This window comes from Stenella coeruleoalba, assembly GCF_951394435.1.
Source record: "Stenella coeruleoalba genome assembly, chromosome: 2".
Classification (NCBI taxonomy): domain Eukaryota; kingdom Metazoa; phylum Chordata; class Mammalia; order Artiodactyla; family Delphinidae; genus Stenella; species Stenella coeruleoalba.
In genome coordinates, this window is record NC_137147.1 from 149221900 (window position 1) to 149242337 (window position 20438).

The 20438-nt window shown below is 44.7% G+C and overlaps 1 protein-coding gene across 3 annotated transcripts in view; it reads right to left on the reverse strand.

The window, feature by feature from the left end:
- MYZAP (myocardial zonula adherens protein) overlaps window positions 1–20438 on the reverse strand; it is a 117563-nt gene that overhangs the window by 53839 nt on the left and 43286 nt on the right. For all 3 annotated transcript variants that reach the window (XM_079913272.1, XM_079913271.1, XM_079913273.1), the window contains 6 exons: window positions 19722–19814; window positions 13651–13764; window positions 9826–9978; window positions 6046–6171; window positions 4938–5066; window positions 437–516 (listed from right to left, as the gene is read on the reverse strand). In XM_079913272.1, the coding sequence (XP_079769398.1) occupies window positions 437–516; window positions 4938–5066; window positions 6046–6171; window positions 9826–9978; window positions 13651–13764; window positions 19722–19814 (695 nt within the window). The remainder of the gene's footprint in view (window positions 1–436; window positions 517–4937; window positions 5067–6045; window positions 6172–9825; window positions 9979–13650; window positions 13765–19721; window positions 19815–20438) is intronic.

Consider the following 20438-nt stretch of genomic DNA (forward strand, 5'->3'; position numbering starts at 1 on the left):
CACTAACAACCAGCCCTGGGTTGTAAGATGTGGCTGGAAGCTCCACGTTGGAAGCTCCCAGTCCAATGTTTTGCATGTATCAGTCTGCAATGGGTGATGACCAAACGAATGACAATGCAAGGACCAAGTGAGCCCACAAAAACACAGCATGTCCACCATCTAAATCCATTACAAGATAAAGGGCAGGGCTTCCCTGGTGGCGCAGTGGTTGGGGGTCCGCCTGCCGATGCGGGGGACGCGGGTTCGTGCCCTGGTCCGGGAGGATCCCGCGTGCCGCGGAGCGGCTGGGCCCGTGGGCCGTGGCCGCTGGGCCTGCGCGTCCGAAGCCTGTGCTCCGCAGCGGGAGGGGCCGCAGCAGTGAGAAGCCCGCATACCGCAAAAAATAAAAATTAAAAAAAATTAAAAAAATAAAAAGATAAAGGGCATTACATCTTACCTTTCTTTGTCAGAATTGGTAATTTCCGTTGACATTTCTGTTTCATGCTCCAGGAGCTGGAGTTGAAGTTGATGGCGTTCCTAAAACAGACAGACACTAATATTTAATCTACGGATCCCAAGTTGGCTGGAGAATGTACAGCAAGCAACTCCAGCACTAGTGAATTCAAGTCTATGTGACACCCATGGGTTTTATACACCCACTTGCCAGGGTCCAAACAAAGCTCAAAATGTCAAATTTACTGGTGTGTATTTACAGATGAATATCCTGGATAAAGCCATTCGAGATTTTTTTTTTTTTTTTTTTTTTTGCGGTACGCGGGCCTCTCACTGTTGTGGCCTCTCCCGTTGCGGAGCACAGGCTCCGGACGCGCAGGCTCAGCGGCCATGGCTCACGGGCCCAGCCGCTCCGCGGCATGTGGGATCTTCCTGGACCGGGGCACGAACCCGTGTCCCCTGCATCGGCAGGCGGACTCTCAACCACTGCGCCACCAGGGAAGCCCCAAGATTTATTTATTTATTTTTTAAAGCATTTCGTCAGCCCAGGCTCAGATGTCTTGTGAAAATTTATGGTTCTAAATAATGTTAATCAATACTCTAAATCAGTGGCCTGTGATACTACAAATTCCTTGGGATTATTTTCTGAATCATCAAGAGGGTCTGGAATCCTGTAACATCCTATAAGTTAACTGGGATGGTGTGTACACGGGTGTGTTCACTTGTAAAACTACATTGTGAAAATCAGAGTAACAGTCCCCCAACGGTGTCCACATCCTAATCTCTGAAATTTGTGAATATGTTGCCTTACATGGATAAAGGAACTTTGCAGCCGTGATTAAGTTAATGGTCTTGAAAATGGGGAGGTTATCCTGGATTATCTAGTTGGGCTCGTATTAGAAGGAAGAAGTAGGGTTAGAGTCAGAAACAGACAAAGACTAGGAGATGCTACAACGCTGGCTTTGAAGCTGGAGGATGGGGCCATGAGCCAAGGAATATAGTCAGTCTCTAGAAGGGAACAAAGGCTAGGAAATGGATTCTCCTCTAGAGCTCCCAAAAGGAAGCCAGCCCTGCCAACACCTTGATTTTAGGACTTCTGACCCCCAGAACTAAAAACGATAAATCCATGATGCTTTAGGCCTCTAACTGTGGTAAACTGTTACAGTTTCAATAGGAAACCCATTCATGTATCAAGCTGTGCACTTAAGATTTGTACATTTTGGGTGTGTGTGTGTGCGTGTGTGTGTGTGTGTGTAAATTTAGACGTTTACCTAAAATAAGTAATATAAGGGACTTCCCTGGTGGTCCAGAGGTTAAGAATCCGCCTTCCAATGCATGGGATAGCAGGTTCGATCCCTGGTCGGAGAACTAAAATCCCACATGCTGCGGGGCAACTAAGCCCGCGTGCTCTACTGCCCATGTGCCACAACTAGAGAGAAGCTGGCGCCCCGCAACAAAAGATCCCACACGCTGCAATAAATATCGCGCGTGCCGCAACTAAGACCAATGCAGCCAAACAAACAAATATTTTTTTTAAAAAGTAATATAAAATCTGGACACATTTCAAAATGTGGAAAATATTAATAAAAAGTGGAAACTATTTGAACAAAGTGGAAAATATTAATAAAACAAAGTGGAACAAAGTGGAAAATATTAATAAAAATGTAGTGCCCACCACAACCAAAATTGCCCTAGAAATGTTACAGATGAGAGTATAATAAATTTCCTTACAATGAAGTTTATCAAATTCTGCTCATTAATTGGGAGGAGACTATTCTACTTTAGGTCCTTCTCTAAGTATGGCCGTGCCTCCTCTTTAACCTCAGACGTTCTCCCCAGCAAGCTCTGGCTACTTATACACATTCCAAACGTCTTTTCCACCAAATATTCAAAGCAGATCCTTGAAACTGTAGCCCCCTCAACTTCTGAAGCTGTAAGCAGTGGCAGACCAAGGGCAGACCAGAGCTGGGGAGCAGTACACCACGGGAGGAAGGGTGTGTTATCCCTTAGAATAATGAAGGAAGACCGACTTTTCAGTGGGGTTTTATTACTGCTTTTAAATCTCTACAGCGAATGCACATTCTTACTGTCCCCACGGGTTCTGCCACGGGCTGGAAGTTTACATTAGCCCTGAAATAATGATGACTCTTTAACAGCGAGCTTTCCCTCAGACTCCCCAGAAAGCTGTCTTAAAGTAGGGCAAGGCCTAACTTACAGCATACTTTAAAATTCCATTTTTTTTCTAAATTGAGGTACAACAAATCTTGAGTATTGCACAATCAATACATTTGTATACACATTACCTGGTGAAACCACCACTGGGATCAAGGCATAGAATATTATCTATTCTGCAGAAGGGTCTCTGATAGAACACACTCCTTACAAGACTTCTACCGATCAGGAAAAAAAGGTGTTTGGGACGCAATGCTGAGAACGGTAAACTAAGGGATACAGCACAGAAGCCATTCAAAAGGACATGGTTTGTCCTCAAGAAAAATCCAAAAATAGGTGAGAACAGGAATACAAACTCTGTGGGCATGCTGTTCACATCCTGTGTGACAGAGATTTGGCACAGTTCCTGCTGTCCCAGATTTATCCCTGAAGGGGGAAAAACAGTAAATGGGTAATCTAATCTTAGCTAAATAAAGCAAGCATTTCGCTAGCTTAAATGGGAAAGATTAAGAGGAAGGACAATAGATTTTCAATCACTAAAGAAAAAGCCAAGAGGATGTGGGGAACATTTTGTGTCACACAAACGCTGGCAGGGACGGCCGGCCTTACCAACACCAGCCTGGCCCCCAGCCATATGGCCCTCACCCGGGCAGCACGTGCACATCAGTGGGAAAAAGCTAGGAACTTTCAGAATCGCAAGGGTATAAAGACACTCAGCTGTAGAACAGGTCCAGCTGAAAAAGCAGCTGACACCAGGGGCAGACCTTTATGCAAGTAACATAAAAATCAGGGCCACACATTGGTGAGCCCCGACTTTATACATGCCAGGCACCGCGCTGAGCACTTGGCACGGATTTTTCTCGTGTACTCCTCACAGAAGGCCTAAGAATAAGAATGACTATTGTCAGCATTTTCCAGAAGAGGAAACTGAATTTGGAAAAGTCAAGTAACTGCCCACAATGAGAAAGAGAGGCAAGACTCAAACCCTAGGTCTGTCTGATCCTAAAACCCATGTTCTTAACCAGCACACGGACAGTCTGTCTGTACATCTCCCCGTGCTGCCCGCTCACCTGGCTGCTGCTTTGCTGCAGGACAATCTGTCACCCAGGGGGAGTGTGCGCTTTAACCAGCACCGCCTGCTGTGGTAGGAGAGTGGGGATGTGGGAGATAGCTCCCCCACGTTCTAGAAAATGCCCTCGTTGCCCAATCGTTATGACTGCCACCTCCAGCCAAGGCTGACGTTAGCCCTAACTATGCCACTTACCCGCTCTTCAATACCACATGGGATTCTGCTTTCCCAGAGGGTGGAGGCGAAATTGTAATTGACTCTCTATTTGCCCAAGTCCCTCCCCAAAAAAGGTGTTACCCAAAACAGGAGCCCCCCACCAGCCCCGAAGCTCCACAGTATTGCATTTAAGACTGTTCCCAAGCTGGTTATGCCTCCCTTAACAGGGGACGGTGGAGGGAATCGTGCCGCAGACACCACAGGTCGGCCCTCTTCTCAGAATCACCCGGGGGCCCAGCTGTTGACCCTGCTCACACTGTCACTCCCCCTCCCGCCATCGTCAGCCTGGGATTCTCAGCATCCAGTGTGAGTGAGTTACGGGATGCTGATGGGTGAGGTCTTGGCCGGTCAGGGCTGTTCTGCAAACCCATGCCACTAGAGAGCCACTTTCCAGGAAGCAGCCACAGCCCTAGCCTTCAACTACCCCCCTCCCCCAGCAGCTAGCCGTCACCTGCTAAAGGTCACCCGCCCTTTCTCTCTCTTTTTTCTCTTTCCTCTCTCCCACCCCTCCTTCCCGTTTCTCCACTTCCTGCCTAACTTCCAGGCTCCCTCTTCCCTTTCTCTAGACTGGCTCATTATCCGGGCAGAGCTCCTGCCTTCTGCAGGCCTCCCCCACAAACCCACAGAGAAAGGCAGTGTCCCCCGCTCCGACACAGAGTGTCAGAGAAAAGCCAACCCGTCAGACCCAGGCAGGGCTTGGGGTGTCGCTGTAACGTCGAAATAGGGCTTGCCTGCTCAACAAGTAATCTAAGTTCATGCTTGGGGCCCCAGCAAAGCAGGGCTGCTAAAATATTAGTTTCTGTAAATAATTTTGTACGTAATGTTTTTTGAAGCATCAAAATTTTCACCGTGGGAAAAATTAGAACTTTGTGGGACTTCCTTATACTTTCTTCTACAGTTTTCTCTTTGGTTTTTTCAACTCACAAATTGCAGGGACGAGAGGGATCAAGTGGTGAGGGCTTCTCATACTTTGGGGCAGGCCTGCAGGGGAACTGCTGCACCGCAAGGGAGGCTGGGTGAGGGGGCCCCAGGCCCCAAGCTGTGTTACCTTCTCCATGCGCTCAATCAGCCTGTCCAGCTCCCCAATCCTCTGGTCCTTCTCCTCTAGGCTGATCTCTGCCACTTGCATCTTTTTATTGGCTTCTTCAATGGCTTTCAGAAAACTATTGGTTTCTTCCTGCAAAAGAAACGCACTCTCCTCAGCAGAGCGTGGAGGAGCCTCCAATCAGGGTCCAAACAGCTCAGGCCTGGCTAAATCATCATGTCTCTTTAAAAGCATGACCTGGGGGCCTAGAAGTGTCTCACAGATCATGAACTCAAATCCCATGATTCTGGTTCTCACCCGTGAATAAAGACACATTGCATGGATTTTTAATGGGCCTACTTATTTTTTCTCCTTTTTTTCCCCTTGACTCTTTATGTCTAAAAAGAGCCTACAAATGTTATTTATCCCCTGACTAGGTGCTCAGAGTGTCACACAACCTAAACGGAATTAGGGCTGGATCTGGAATTGAATGCAGGATGCCCAGATCTTTCTCCCATATTGCAAACCACCAACTCAGTCAATCAGTCAGCACATGTATTAAGCCTGTGAGGACACAAGATAAGGCAGAATGGAGTCCCTGCCTTCAAGGAATTTATGCTCTTTTAGAGAAGCCAAGATGTGAGATATACAGCTCAGCTCCAATAACAGGGACAAGAGAATTCCATGGCAAAGAGCAGAGAAAGTGTGGGTTTCCCAAGGACAGAGGACACTTGCAGGTGTGTGACTGGGAAAGACTTCATTCGTGGAGATGCTGGCATCTTCGGGGCTTTCAGGGAGCGTAGGTAGGATCGAGGACGGGCAAGGAAGAGCAAATGGAGTGAGAAAGGGCGTGGCTGCAGGTAAGCCCAGTATCTGCTCGGATGCTGGCAAACGGTCAGACCAGCTAGAGAAAGTGGTGACTGAGGACTATTCCAAGCAGGGAAGGTGGTGAGTAAAGGAAGGGAGGGAGAAGGGAGAGCAGTGAATCGGCAAATAACAAACTCCTTGACCCGTCACCCACGTTAGAGTCCACTAACTCACCTCTAAGCACAAACCCTACCATGTAAAGCTCACCAACAACAATGCACCCCAAACTCTCTGCTATCCCATCAGCAGGTAGCACATAACACACCAGGAGCGCCTCTCTCTCAGCACTGTGCCTCTGCTGCTCTTCGTGCAGCCTTTCTTCGTACTGGCTGTACAGCTTCCTGGTCATCTCTCTCATCACCTCTGCGTTGGCTTCTTGGGAGGATTCCACCTGCAGAGAGACTCAGTTCAGAGCTACAACTCTGGTGGGCTCAGGGGGAATCCACACCTTTCACTCTGTAGGTATCAAGTGTGGACTCACAGGGGAGTGGACCCATGCCCCAGGGCTCTGCAGGAGACAGAGGCAGCAGGAACTAACGGGGAAAGAGGTAGAAGGAAGAAGGAAAAGGGGTGAGCAGGTGCAGAGAAAATTAAAGTGGCCCCTTACACTAATTTACTTGATATTATCTGGAAGAGGTGCTCCACAGGAGTGAATTTTTCAAAGGGCAGAAACGTACCTCTCTAAGTGTCAACCTTGCCCCCCAAATTTAGCCATTTTTAAACTGAATTCTCTAAAATGTATCATGCTCCACTGTCTTATTTACCTCTTTCTTCAATGACTCTTCCTATCTAATGTTCTTTTGCTCCCGAAATTTTATCTTTTTTTTTTTTTTTTTTTTTTTTGCGGTACGCGGGCCTCTCACTGTTGTGGCCTCTCCCGTTGTGGAGCACAGGCTCCGGACGTGCAGGCTCAGCGGCCATGGCTCACGGGTCCAGCCGCTCCGCGGCACGTGGGATCTTCCCGGACCGGGGCACGAACCCGTGTCCCCTGCATCGGCAGGCGGAATCTCAACCACTGCGCCACCAGGGAAGCCCTATCATCTTTTTTCTATCAGTTTTAACAAACCTTTTTCTCTAGTTAATACATCCACACTCTGATTGGCCTCAGAAAGATATGCTTTTTAAATTCTTCAGTATTCTACTGTAAGCTGAAAATAAGACCACTACATTATTAGAGTTGGGTCAGAGCCCTACAAAATTAAAAAGTAAAAAGGTTTGCTATAGGAGGAAGGAGGGAGTTAAAGAGAAAAGAGGAGATTACAGATATTGATGTTCTATTTCTTTGTTTTGTAGATTTAACTTTGAAACCAAGTAAATAATTTATCTGTTATAAATATTAAAATTTAAACAATTATCTACCAAGATCATTCACTAGGACAAGAACAGACCTTTCAACAAATGGTGCTGGGATGATCGGATTTTGTCACATACAAAAAAATGAAGTTGGATCCCTAATACACCATATACAAAAATTAACTCCAAATGGATTAAAGGCTTAAATGTGAAAGCCAAAACTATAAAACTCTTAGAAGAAAACCATAAGGCAAATCTTTGTGACCTTTGATTAAAATTAGATATGACACCAAAAGCATAACTGATGAAAAAGATAAATAAGACTTCATCAATATTCAATATTAAAAACTCCTGTGCTTCAAAAGATAGCATCAAGAAATTGAAAAGATAACACCCAGAGTGGGGGGAAATATCTGTAAATTATTGATCTAATAACTTGTATCTGGAATATATGAAGAATTTTTACAACTCAATAATAAAATATAAATAACCCAATTTTAAAATGGGCAAAGGATCTGATAGACACTCCAGAGAAGATAACCAAATGACCAATAAGCACAAGAAATGATGCTTAACATCATTAGTTATCAGGGAAATGCAAAACTACAATGAGCTTCACACCTACGAGAATGACAATAAAAGAGAGTAACCAGTGTTGGCAAGGATGGGGAGAAACTGGAATCCTCTTACATGGCTGGTAGGAATGTAAAATGGTGCAGGCCACGCACTCTATGTTACCTTTCATATTGGTTGACTTTTCTCCCCAGGTGCATACATTACTTTAAGACATTTTTTAAGTCAGAAAAGCAGGAAGGCTGCCCGCATGGAGTTGAAGCCGTCCCATTAGCTGCACTGGCCCATCAGGCTCTAGGCAACACTTAAGCTCATATAAGAAATCTGGACTCATCCTTTCCATACCTTTGTGCTTTTCCAAATGTTGTGTTTGGAAACATTCCCATCTGGTTTGGGGGACCTTAGCTGGGGGTTCCTGGGGGCTTGCACAGGAGATGAGAAAAAGTAGAGGCGTGGGCAAGCAGGCTTATGTTGGGAGTGGCTGGTGTTTCCTTTCTTCCCTGGCCCTGCCCCGCCCTGTGAACTTCAGGCCACTGATTCCATGCCTCTGAAGGTTTGTTTGCGTCCCTTCCTTCCAGCTTACTGCTTGTTTAAGACAGCTGAGTTAGCTGGGCAAGTGACCTCTGGATAAGTAAGGTGTACTACAACCCGGCTAGGCTACATGACGTTTACTCCAAAGACTGGACAAAAGTCTCTCTCGATGCCCTCTCAATCTCCCCTCTCATCTCTAGGCAAGTTTTGGTACCAAGAAACCACAAAACGGGAAATCCCGAAGAGAGGTTATCATTAGCTGAAAGAGACCCAGCGTGTCCTGCACCCTATCTCCACTTCTAGAATGGGCTCTGTCCCTCACGTCCTGTTTACGCTGCATCCAGGTCACATGAAATACTCTGAGTCCTGTCACTTTTGTAATTTGGGGGGTGTGGGGTTGGGTAAAGCAGAGCATTAGTCTCTACAACAGGCAATTGCGGACTGGACTTAGAGGTTTGGTCTCCCTGACACCACAGCACCTCTGGAACAGACATGGATGAAGAGCACAGGTGCAGAGAGTAGATACTCAGTACGTATTTGTGGAATGAATGACTGCATAGAGATCCTACATTGAGGAAAAGACTCCAGCCATTTCAGAATTTTTCAGCAACAAACGCCTTTTTTTCCCAAGTACCTCTTATGCAGAAATACAATATATGAAAAAGTAGAAGAGCCTCCCTGTTTGAAGTGAAAGCAAAGAGGAGCTGATCGACTGGGTAGCTCTCTGGTCCCTCCCCCTTCCCAGGTGGTGGTGTTTGGCCAAGTGGGTGGTGACGGCACAGCCTGTGGGGCGGCCATCACAGAGGCTACACAGTGTGGTGGCCTGTACTCCCCATCAGCTGTCCCTGAGGCAGTCCATAGGTGGGGGACCACGTGGCCCAGTTTGTTCCCCTAACTAAATTCTTAATAGCACCTCCTCTCACTCCTGAACATACTCTGGTTTGAGCAATAAATCACATGGGACACTACCCATAACACGCTCTCCCCTAGAATAGACTAAGGCTGTGTTGAACACAATCTGAAAAGCACAGGCTTAAATAAAAACAAATTCATTCGGGAAATAATTTGTTGCGTGACTTCTGTGGGCCATTCGTGGGTCGGTTCCTGGAAGTTTCAAAGCTGGAAGGAGCACTAACATCTCCAGGGCCTTAGAAGCTGAGCTGAGGAATAAGAACGACCTGGGGTGCAGGAGGGACACTGCCCAGAGTCCTTGGTCACCCACCCATTTTCTTCCTAGCGGACCTTCAGCTCTTCATTGTCAAACCAGACAATGAGGCCTTAGAACCTCAGAGGGAATCTAAACAGTGAAGCTTCTGAAGTCCCGGACCTGTGGGCAGCCCAAGTGTCCTCTCAGTACATAAGAGCAGTGCCACGATGAGGTCTCAGTAGCCCTTGAGGCCACTGGGACCAAGGCAGGAGAGCCCAATAGGGGTATATACAGGGTACCCCCAATCTGCACTGGCAGCTGTGAACACAGAAACCCCCTCAGTCCCTTCAAGTCAAATCCTGTGGGGTTGGCCACAAAAAGGGTGGGGAAGCCCAACAGAGAAGAGAAGAGAGAAAGGGAAATGGGAGAGTTGGCGATGGGAGAAGAGAGAAAAGAAGAAGAGAGAAAGGTTAGCAGGAAATCTACATTCCTGTACTTTACCTTCATTTTCAGCAGCTGGTTTTCAACCTGTGCTACCTCTAACTGCCTCTGCTTTTCCCGCAGCTTGTCCATGGAGGCTTCATACGTCTGCTGCAGATTTCTGATTTGAGCCTTAATGTTGCTATTCTCCAAGGTAACATCCACAAGGGTTTTCTGTCAGGATGAAAATAAAAACCAGATCTAGCGGTGTGAGGAAACATGGCCAGAGTCATACACCGGGACATCCCTTTGTCATTAACGGCTGAGGGAGACATCGGCCCACAGGAGCTGCAAGCCTGGGACCCTGGTGTTAGAGCGCCCTGGTGGTCAGGAGGGCTGCCGCCCTGTACCTGGGTGGGCCAGCCAGCTTTCCCCCGTAACATGCCATGGCTGCTGCTAACACCGCTTGCCACTGCTTAGGATGGATGGAAATGGATTAAAACACTTTTCCAAGGAAAAATGTTCGTAATACGTCATTTCACGTGGAAAAAAATTGGGTTTGAAAACAGTAGGTACAGAAGAATCCCATTCTGAAAAAAATAATGCATGAGCATCTGTCCAAATGTATTCAAGCCTAGAAAAAAAAAAAAAACTAGAAGGAGTCACCAAAATCCAAACAATGATTTTCACTATGGGATAGGATTATAGATGGTATTAATTTTCTTCTTCGTATCTTCTATATTTTCCATATTCCCAAACTGAAATCAGAAAACAAAATACGTGTTTTATAAAATGGAGATATTCCCCTTTTTTCTTAAACAGGTTGTTTACTTCTGTACTTCTAGACGAGCTGCCAGGACAGTGACAACAGGGCTGAGGATCCTGTAATGCCTGCAAATGCTTCACCTCCCTCGCTCAGGCAGAGAAGGGTGGTGATGAAGGGAGGGGCGGGCAGGGAGCCGAGTCTGTGACTCCCACAAGTGCCTGCCAAGTGTCAGAAGCCTGTTGCTTATTGCTCCAGGCTGCCCACTGGAGCAGGAATGCTTAAATTAATATCGTTGCTGTTTCATGCTTCAGGTCACTTGCTTAACTCTCCTGACAGAGAAATGGCTTCCACAACCCCAGAATTTCTACCAACGGACACAGGTTTATGGGCACCTTCTACCACCTCCTGAAGTCACCTACAACTTTATATTAGAAGATCTGGAAACTCTGGTGTTGAACACACATCCTAATACCTGTGTCCTCTTTGTAGATGACCAGGCTCTGAAGCTCCTCCACCCCTTAGCCTCCACTTTGGAGAATAAGCCTCATACCTAAACCTATTCAAATCAGTAGAAAGGATTGTCAATGGTGGTAAATAGATATTAAAGAAAATACAGAAGCCTCTTGAAAGCTGGAATCACAGAGCATTGGAGACGCAAGGAGCCTTAGAAACCATCTGGCCAACAACCCTCTCTCCAAGTCCCACTGGCTTTACAGAGACCGGTCTTGTGCTCAGAACCTATATCTGGACCAAGAGACCAGGGCTGTAGCCCTGGACTAGCTACACACTTTGTTCAAGTCATTTCTGTTGGCCTCCGTTTGTTTATCCATAAAACGAGGGGGTTGGAGATCATCTCAATAGTGCCTTCCAGCTTTGACATTCTATAAAATCAAACCAAGGATCTGGTCTCGTCAGTAATAATGAAAATGGGGTAGACTAGACAATGGAAGAAATAAGAAGGCAACTGTTTTCAGACTCAGCTGAGTTTCCTGGCCATGAGATGATGTGTTTCTTTCCTCTGCTCCTCCCTCTTCCCCAGCCTCCACCCCCCTCTTCTTTTGTTTTTTTTAAACAACAGTTTTTAATCTTTTCATTATAAGGCTCCTCTGTCTACCCTGAAATAAGAGACTAGACTGTAACTAGAAATTAGTCAGGGTCCCTGGGTTAGGGGGGACCCTGTTCTAACAGTTGACCTCTGAAGTAAATGCCTGGCGTGTCAGTGGTGTGGACAAAAATGGTGCCTGCCATTCCAGTCAACAATGACTGTTGCCCACCATCAAGTCATCAGCCACCGCAGCCCCCACGACAGTGTGCCCTGAGGGGGATTCAAGATGGAAAAAAGCAGGATACTAGCCCTAGATAGTCCAGATGCAAACCAAAGAAATAACTTCAATGAGCCCAGACTCTTACATCTTCTTATACATAGAAAAGCACTAAAAGCATTAACTGAAGATGTCTGGTTTTTTTGTGATTAACAGTCATCTTCTGATGTTTGGCTACATTTCTTTTAAGCGAAACTCCTATCTATCCTGGTTCCTCCCTCACCCCTTTGGAGCAGTTCATCAGAGCTGTCCGAGAGGCTGATTCCCAGGCTATAGAACTCAGTAAGGTCCCCGAATAAAACAGAACTCTGAACTTTTGGGTTGTATGGGTTTTTTTTTTTAATCAACAGTGGGGAGGCAAATCAGAAGTATGATGGGGAAGAAAACCCAGATACCAACCAGATCTGAACTCAGGTGAGATACAGCATTTCCTGGTTGGACGGTAGTGAGATGTCTGAGAGGGAAGGAAAGGGAGCCTGGGTGAGCCCCCTTGATAGCAGGAGGAAGGGAAAATAAAGGCTCCTGAATAAACCAGACCCAAAGTAGGGCTTGGCCTGAGGCCAGGGGAAAGCTGCCAGGTACTATGGGAGAGCCAGGAAAAGGGTGGGACTCAGAGGCCCCACCAGAAATGGGCCTCCCAGACAAATCCAAACACGGGGCCCACCCAGGCCCACTGCGTGACCGTGGCCTAGCTTTGCTGTTGGCACTACTGCCCGAACAGCTGTTAGTAGAGAATACTAGATCCTAAGGGAAGTGGATAATCCCAACATGAAAATTTGTTTGCTTATCTAGCGAATTATTTATAGAGAACCAGAAAGGATGTGAAATAGCTTGTGTGAACTTTCAAGAGGAAGGTAAAGAGATAAGAGTCAAATAAAGTTGGAAGGGGACAGACATTATTATTTGCACGTTTGGAAACTAAAGCTAAGGGAAGCTGCTTCTGGTGAATATAATGCTTTACTCTGAACATTTTCAAGTTAATTTCCATGTTACGCGATAGGGGGCGGGGGTCAGTCGGAAGATTAAAAATGGGCAGCATATGAGGGGTTAACTCCTAGCAAATGAAACTAATCAAGAGAAAAACCCCCTTGACGTGTGGTGACCACACACATTTGCACAAATGTGGGATCCTGACTCTTTTGGCTTCCCTGCCTGGTACTACAAGATATTCTTTGGAAGGCACATGATTTCTTTCAAAGCAAAATAATTTCTAGGGACTTCCCTGGCGGTCCAGTGGTTAAGACTCCGTGCTTCCAACGCAGGGGGTGCAGGTTCGATCCCTGACTGGGGAACTAAGATCCCACATGCCTCGCGGCCAAACAATAGTAACAGTAATAATTTCTAAATTAGGAAAAAGTACCTAACAGCCTCTGGGAGTTACTTGTCATGAATGAACACAGATTTCCTTTGCTTAAGTCTGAATTTCCTGTGGTTGGTGGAACTTCTCGTAACACTGGGGCTTAAGGGAGTGGGCTGATGTGCTGTTTTAGGCACTGACACTTAGAACCACTTGGGTGTCTAGTGGAACAAGTGACATCTCTAGCACTGAACTCAGTATCTAACCCCCCGTTTTAATAAGCGCAAAAACAACTGCAACTCCAAGGTTGAGAGTCTCAGCTTGGAAGCATTTCCATCGGCTTCCTTCCTTCACCATCTCCCTGGCCTGGCCTCTACTGTGGCTGTGTGTAGAGGATTGCAAATAATGAGCTGAAGACATTCTGTGACTTACTTTTCTACAAAGACACAGGGCCCACCCTTGGCTAAGCTCTCCTGCACTGGAACAGAGGAGACCCAGGCGAATCGGGAGCGGATGAATACCTGCAGGCCAATGGAGTCCGACACCAAAGCCGAGTTCATCGTATTAAAACTGTCCAGGGCTGACGACTGGGTTTGGATGTAATTCTGCTGATAATCCTGCTGAGCCTGTGAAACCTGGACAGATTGAGGAGACAGTTATACACAACCAGTGCACACACACTCATGACAACCTTCAGCTACACACAGCCCATGCACACACACTCATGACAACCTTCAGCTACACACAACCAATGCACACACACTCATGACAACCTTCAGTTACGCACAACCAATGCACACACACTCATGACAACCTTCAGCTACACACAGCCCATGCACACACACTCAAGACAACCTTCAGCTACACACAGCCCATGCACACACACTCATGACAACCTTCAGTTACACACAACCCATGCACACACACTCATGACAACCTTCAGCTACATACAACCCATGCACACACACTCACGACAACCTTCAGTTACACACAACCCATGCACACACACTCATAACAACCTTCAGCTACACACAACCCATGCACACACACTCATGACACCTTCAGCTACACACAGCCCATGCACACACACTCAGGACAACCTTCAGCTACACACAACCCATGCACACACACTCACGACAACCTTCAGCTACACACAACCAGTGCACACACACTCATGACACCTTCAGCTACACACAGCCCATGCACACACACTCATGACAACCTTCAGCTACACACAACCCATGCACACACTCATGACAACCTTCAGCTACACACAACCAGTGCACACACACTCATGACACCTTCAGCTACACACAGCCCATGCACACACACTCATGACAACCTTCAGCTACACACAACCCATGCACACACTCATGACAACCTTCAGCTACACACAACCAGTGCACACACACTCATGACACCTTCAGCTACACACAGCCCATGCACACACACTCATGACAACCTTCAGCTACACACAACCCATGCACACACTCACGACAACCTTCAGCTACACACAACCCATGCACACACACTCATGACAACCTTCAGCTACACACAACCAATGCACACACACCCATGACAACCTTCAGTTACGCACAACCAATGCACACACACTCAAGACAACCTTCAGTTACGCAAAACCCATGCACACACACTCAAGACAACCTTCAGTTACACACAACCCATGCACACACACTCATGACAACCTTCAGTTAGGCTGGAACATTCCCCTGATGGTAGCCACATATGGGTCAGTGATATTTCAAGTACAGCTTTAAATTAAAAAGTCATCAGCTGCATGACCCAGAGAGTAGAAAGACAAGACTGCTTTTCCTTCGGATACTAGTCACACATTCCCCCACAGGGCTTCACTTAGTCCTCACAACACTTTGCGGCAGCCAGAACATTCTCTTTCATAGGGAGGAAACAGGATCAGAGAAGTTAAGGGATTTGTATGCAAATAGCTAGGAAGTGTAACAGCTACTTTTAGAACCTAGAATGCAGTTGAATACCTTCTTGTGCCATCTTGCCTTTTTTTTTTTTTTAATTTATTTATTTGTTTTTGGCTGCGTTGGGTTTTCGTTGCTGCGCGCCGGCTTGCTCTAGTTGCGGCGAGTGGGGGCCACTCTTTGTTGCGGTGCGCGGGTGTCTCATTGCAGTGGCTTCTCTTGTTGCAGAGCACGGGCTCTAGGCACGCGGGCTTCAGTAGTTGTGGCACACAGGCTTAGCTGGTCCGCGGCATGTGGGATCTTCCCGGACCAGGGCTCGAACCCGTGTCGCCTGCGATGGCAGGCGTATTCTCAACCACTGCACCACCAGGGAAGTCCCATCTTGCTTATTTCTACTCACCATGGAAGGAATATACTTTGGGCTCAACCAGTTCTCAAGAGTTGTTTTGTGGCTGCTGCAGTTGTTGTGCTGTCTTTGTTGGACGTGTATTTAACACGTTTGAGAGAGACTCAACAGAGGCCAGTCTTAAACTAGGCCTTAAAGAAGGGCTGGATATAGAAAGGCCGGGAGAGGACTTCCCTGGCAGTCCAGTAGTTGGGACTCCGCGCTCTCACTGCCGAGGGCCCGGGTTCAATCCCTGGTTGGGGAACTAAGATCCCGTGAGCCTCGCAGTGCAGCCAGAAAAAAAAAGGCTGGGAGGCAGCAGAACCAGGGGTAAGGTTTCTGGGAAGGCTCAAGGGTAGACCCCGTGTGGCCTGTGGGAGCCACAGGAAGCAGCCAGGCATGAGAGAGCGAGAGGTGCACCCTTGAGAGTGGGAGAGAGAGCAGCTGAGGCCCAGGAGGCACATTCCTGCTCACAGTGTGTTCATACAGCAGTAAGTTAGCATCTTAACCTGGCTACAGTCCATGGTGTGGCCTGGAGGAGGAGGAGACTGAGGGTAGAGACTGAGCTCCTGGAACAGTCTAGCATGAGAAAACAGGGTGTGTAGGAGGTGGCAATGGAAAGCAAGGGGCAGAGATCTGTTTTTGCATCTATTGCAAATCCAATCCTTTGGCTTTAATTACAGTCATTAGTGTCAGTGGATGGCAGAGTGAATTTCCATAGACATGTGAGAATTTCACAAATCTCTTCCTACATGTCAGTGAGCATGGGCTAGGTGGATATGTTTGTATACCCCCCTCCGCTGTAATCAAGGCAGTAGGTCTTACTTAAGCCGATAATTTCACAGACCAGACATAAACTAGACTCATACACAACTGTGGCAACTGTGCTTCTTTCCTGAAGATGTTAACTTTTTTTTTGAATTTTATTTATTCGTTTTTTATAAGTAGGTTCTTATTAGTTATCTATTTTATACATATTAGTGTATACACGTAAATCCCAATCTCCCAATTCATCACACCATCACCCTCCCCCCTGCCGCTTTCCCCCCCTGGTGTCCATACGTTTGTTCTCTACATCTGTGTCTCTATTTCTGCCTTGCAAACCAGTTCATCTGTACCATTTTTCTAGGTTCCACATATATGTGTTAATATACAATATTTGTTTTTCTCTTTCTGACTTACTTCACTCTGTATGACAGTCTCTAGGTCCATCCACGTCTCTGCAAATGACCCAATTTCATTCCTTTTTATGGCTGAGTAATATTCCATTGTATATATGTACCACATCTTCTTTATCCATTCGTCTGTCGATGGGCATTTAGGTTGCTTCCATGACCTGGCTATTGTAAATAGTGCTGCAATGAACATTGGGGTGCATGTGTCTTTTTGAATTATGGTTTCCTCTGGGTATATGCCCAGTAGTGGGATGACTGGGTCATATGGTGGTTCCATTTTTTGATTGGGTTGTTTGTTTTTTTAATATTGAGCTTCATGAGCTGTTTATATATTTCAGAGATTAATCCTTTGTCCGTTGATTTGTTTGCAAGTATTTCCTCTCATTCTGAGGGTTGTCTTTTTGTCTTGTTTAGAGTTTCCTTTGCTGTGCAAAAGCTTTTAAGTTTCATTAGGTCCCATTTGTTTATTTTTGTTTTTATTTCCATTTCTCTAGGAGGTCGGTCAAAAAAGATCTTGCTGTGATTTATGTCGAAGAGTGTTCTTCCTATGTTTTCTTCTAAGAGTTTTATAGCGTCCAGTCTTACATTTAGGTCTTTAATCCATTTTGAGTTTCTTTTTGTGTATGGTGTTAGGGAGTGTTCTAATTTCATTCTTTTACATGCAGCTGTCCAGTTTTCCCAGCACCACTTATTGAAGAGGCTGTCTTCTCTCCATTGTATATCCTTGCCTCCTTTGTCATAGATTAGTTGACCACAGGCATGTGGGTTTGTCTCTGGGCTTTCTCTCCTGTGCCACTGTCTGTGTTTCTGTTTTCTGCAGATGTTAACTTTTATGGCAAGTATGTCACACAAAACGAATGTTTTTTCTTCAAGGTTATGAATCACAAATATTTTTTAAAATGTTTTCTGCCGTATGCGTTAGCTAGGTTAAACCAGAGGAAGCTTATTTTTTCTTTCATTTTTAGTAGGTAATACATTCATAGAGTTCAAACATTTTAAAAGTAGAAAAGGTATACACTAAAATAAATCTCCCCTTCACTCCTGTCCTATTTGCTCAATTACCACCTCGCCCACTCTGCACCTCAAGAAGGAATCACTGTTAATTACTTTCTTGATGATCCTTCTAGTAACTTTGTGTACACACACAAGACAGTCTAGATATATTTATTTTCCCCTCCTGGTTTACATAAATGGTAGCACACTACATATGATATTTTCGTATTTTCCGATGTCTTGCTTTTTTTTACCACTTACTCTATATCTTTGAAATTTTTCTGTATCTCTTTTTGAAGAGCTTATTCATTCTTTTCATTCTTTTTTTTTTTTTTTACAACTCTGTATTATAGAGATGGAATTTATTTTACTTTCTCCTTCTTAATGGACGTGTAGGCTTCCAATCTTTTTACTATAACAAGCAATGCTTAACAACTAAGTTCATATATACGTCATCTCACATATGTGAGATTTGATCCACAGAATAAATTCTTAGAAAGAAGCTTGCTGAGTCAAAGGATGTAGGCATTTGTAATTTGGGTAGATACTGCAAATTGTCCTCCCTAAGAGTAATGCAAACGACATTCTAAGCAGCAATCTTCCTGTTCCTCCACAGCACGGCTAATACAGCATCTTGTCCCGCTTTTGCAGTTTTGCCAGTCTGTTAGGTGAAAATAGCATCTCAGGACCATTTTAATCTGAATTTCTCTTATTGAGAATGAGGCCAAGCATCTCGTCATACATTAAAGAGCTCTTCATCTTTCCTTTACTATAAACTATCTGTACAAATATTTCGCCTATTTTTATGAGTTGTGGCCTTTTTCCTCTTGATTCATGGGCGCTCTTTAAATACTCAGGATATTAGCCTATTATCTATAATATGAAGGCAAATCATTTTTCCCAGCTTGTCATTTGACTTTCGTGTTTTTGTCAGCACTAGTCGTCAGTTTAATGCAGTCAAAATTATCAACTTTTCCTTTTGTGATTTTGGGACTGCATGTCATAGCAAGAAACTGCCTTCCCCACCCCAAGAGTATAAAAGAATTCACACATATTTTCTTCTGGCACTTGCAAGTTTCACTTTTTAGCATCTTTGATCTATTCAGAATTTACCCAGGTATAAGTCTATCCAGGTATAAGCATATACTGACTGGTCCATTTTCCTCCCTTCATTTCAGATGCCACATTTATCATATATTCGGGTACATTTCTGGGCTTTTTCTCATTGATGTCTATTCATTTATGTACCAGTACTATATACTGTTTTAATCACTGAGGCTTTCTCAATTTCTTGTAATATTAAGAGGGATAGTCTCCTTCATGGCCTTTTTTTCCCCAGAATTTCAACTCTTCATATTTATTTTCTGTATACCATGGAACCACCTAGTCCAGTTGTAAAAAGCAACATAAAAATCTGTTGGTATTTTTATTGGGCTATATTAAATTTGTATATTAACTTGAATGGTATTAACATCTTATGATGTTGAATCTTCCTTTCTAAGTACGTGGCACATCTTTCTACTTGCTAAAGTCTACTTCCAGACACCTGGTAGTTTTTGTTGTTGTTATTTCCTCTAACTGGTTGTTTTTTGTATATTGAAACCTAACATGTGTCCATTAATCTTTTACCCTGCTGCCTTACAGAATTCTTTTATTGTTTATAGTAGTTTTTTTATTGGTTCACTTCAGCTTTCTGGGTATATTACCATACAGTTTGTAAACAGTGATAGTTTTACATCTACCTGTCCAGTTTTTAAACCTCTATAAACTGTTTATTTATTTCTCTCATGTTTAATTTATTTCTCTGGTTTAATTCCATTGGCTAGGGTCTCCAGTACAATGTTAAATAATAGCAGTGGTAGCTGGCTTCCTCATCTTATTCCTGATTTTGGAGGGAATGCTTTGAATGTAAAGATTACTCTCGCCACAAAAATTTTCCTGTAAATAATAAACTTAATTCTGTGATAAAATTCCCTCGGTTCATTTAAAATATGACTCCTTCATAAGGAACATCATAAACTCAAATATCTTCAGGCACTAGCAAGTGAGAGGGAGTTCTAAGCTCTAGCATCCCTCCACATTTTACTTACTGACAGTTCCTGGGTGAGCTGTCGAATCTTCTGTCTCATTTCATCGTAGTCTCCATACATTCGCTTCCTTACATTTTCCAAAGTGGCTCTTACCTGCAGCCCACAAAGATGCTAGTTAGAGATCAAGCTATAATAATAATAATAAATGCATATTGTGATTATATATAATTATTGATAACTATTAATTATACAAATAACATGCTCTAAAGAAAGATTCGTTTACTGAAATTCACCTACCACCCTAAAAACCATATTCAGGCCAGATTTTCCCCTTTTCCTATCACGTTTTTACAAGTAGAAAATGTTGAACAAGTTGACTTTCTAAACACATGGCTAGGAGGACCAAAAAACCAAAAAGCAAAAGCCACCTCTAATTTTCCCTATCTCTGCCCTGACTGCCAAAGAACAAATAAATGTTTGGAATATGAGTCAGGAAAGTATGAGCTTAGAGAGCCCGTAAATGTGAAATTCAGTTCCTCAGTAATCACCAACGATACACAAGGCACTAAATATAAGAAAAGTCAGTTGATCCCCCAAATACCTGTTTATACAAACTCTTTCAATTTCTCTACAGTACCACTCTTCCAGAGGAGTAACGGGGCCTTAAATACATTTTCAATAAAAACAAAAAACCTAACAAATAGTCTCTGTCTTCCCCCTTCTTCTGGTGCCCCTAGGAGGATGAAGAACTCAGGGATCTTCGAATAGAACAGGAAG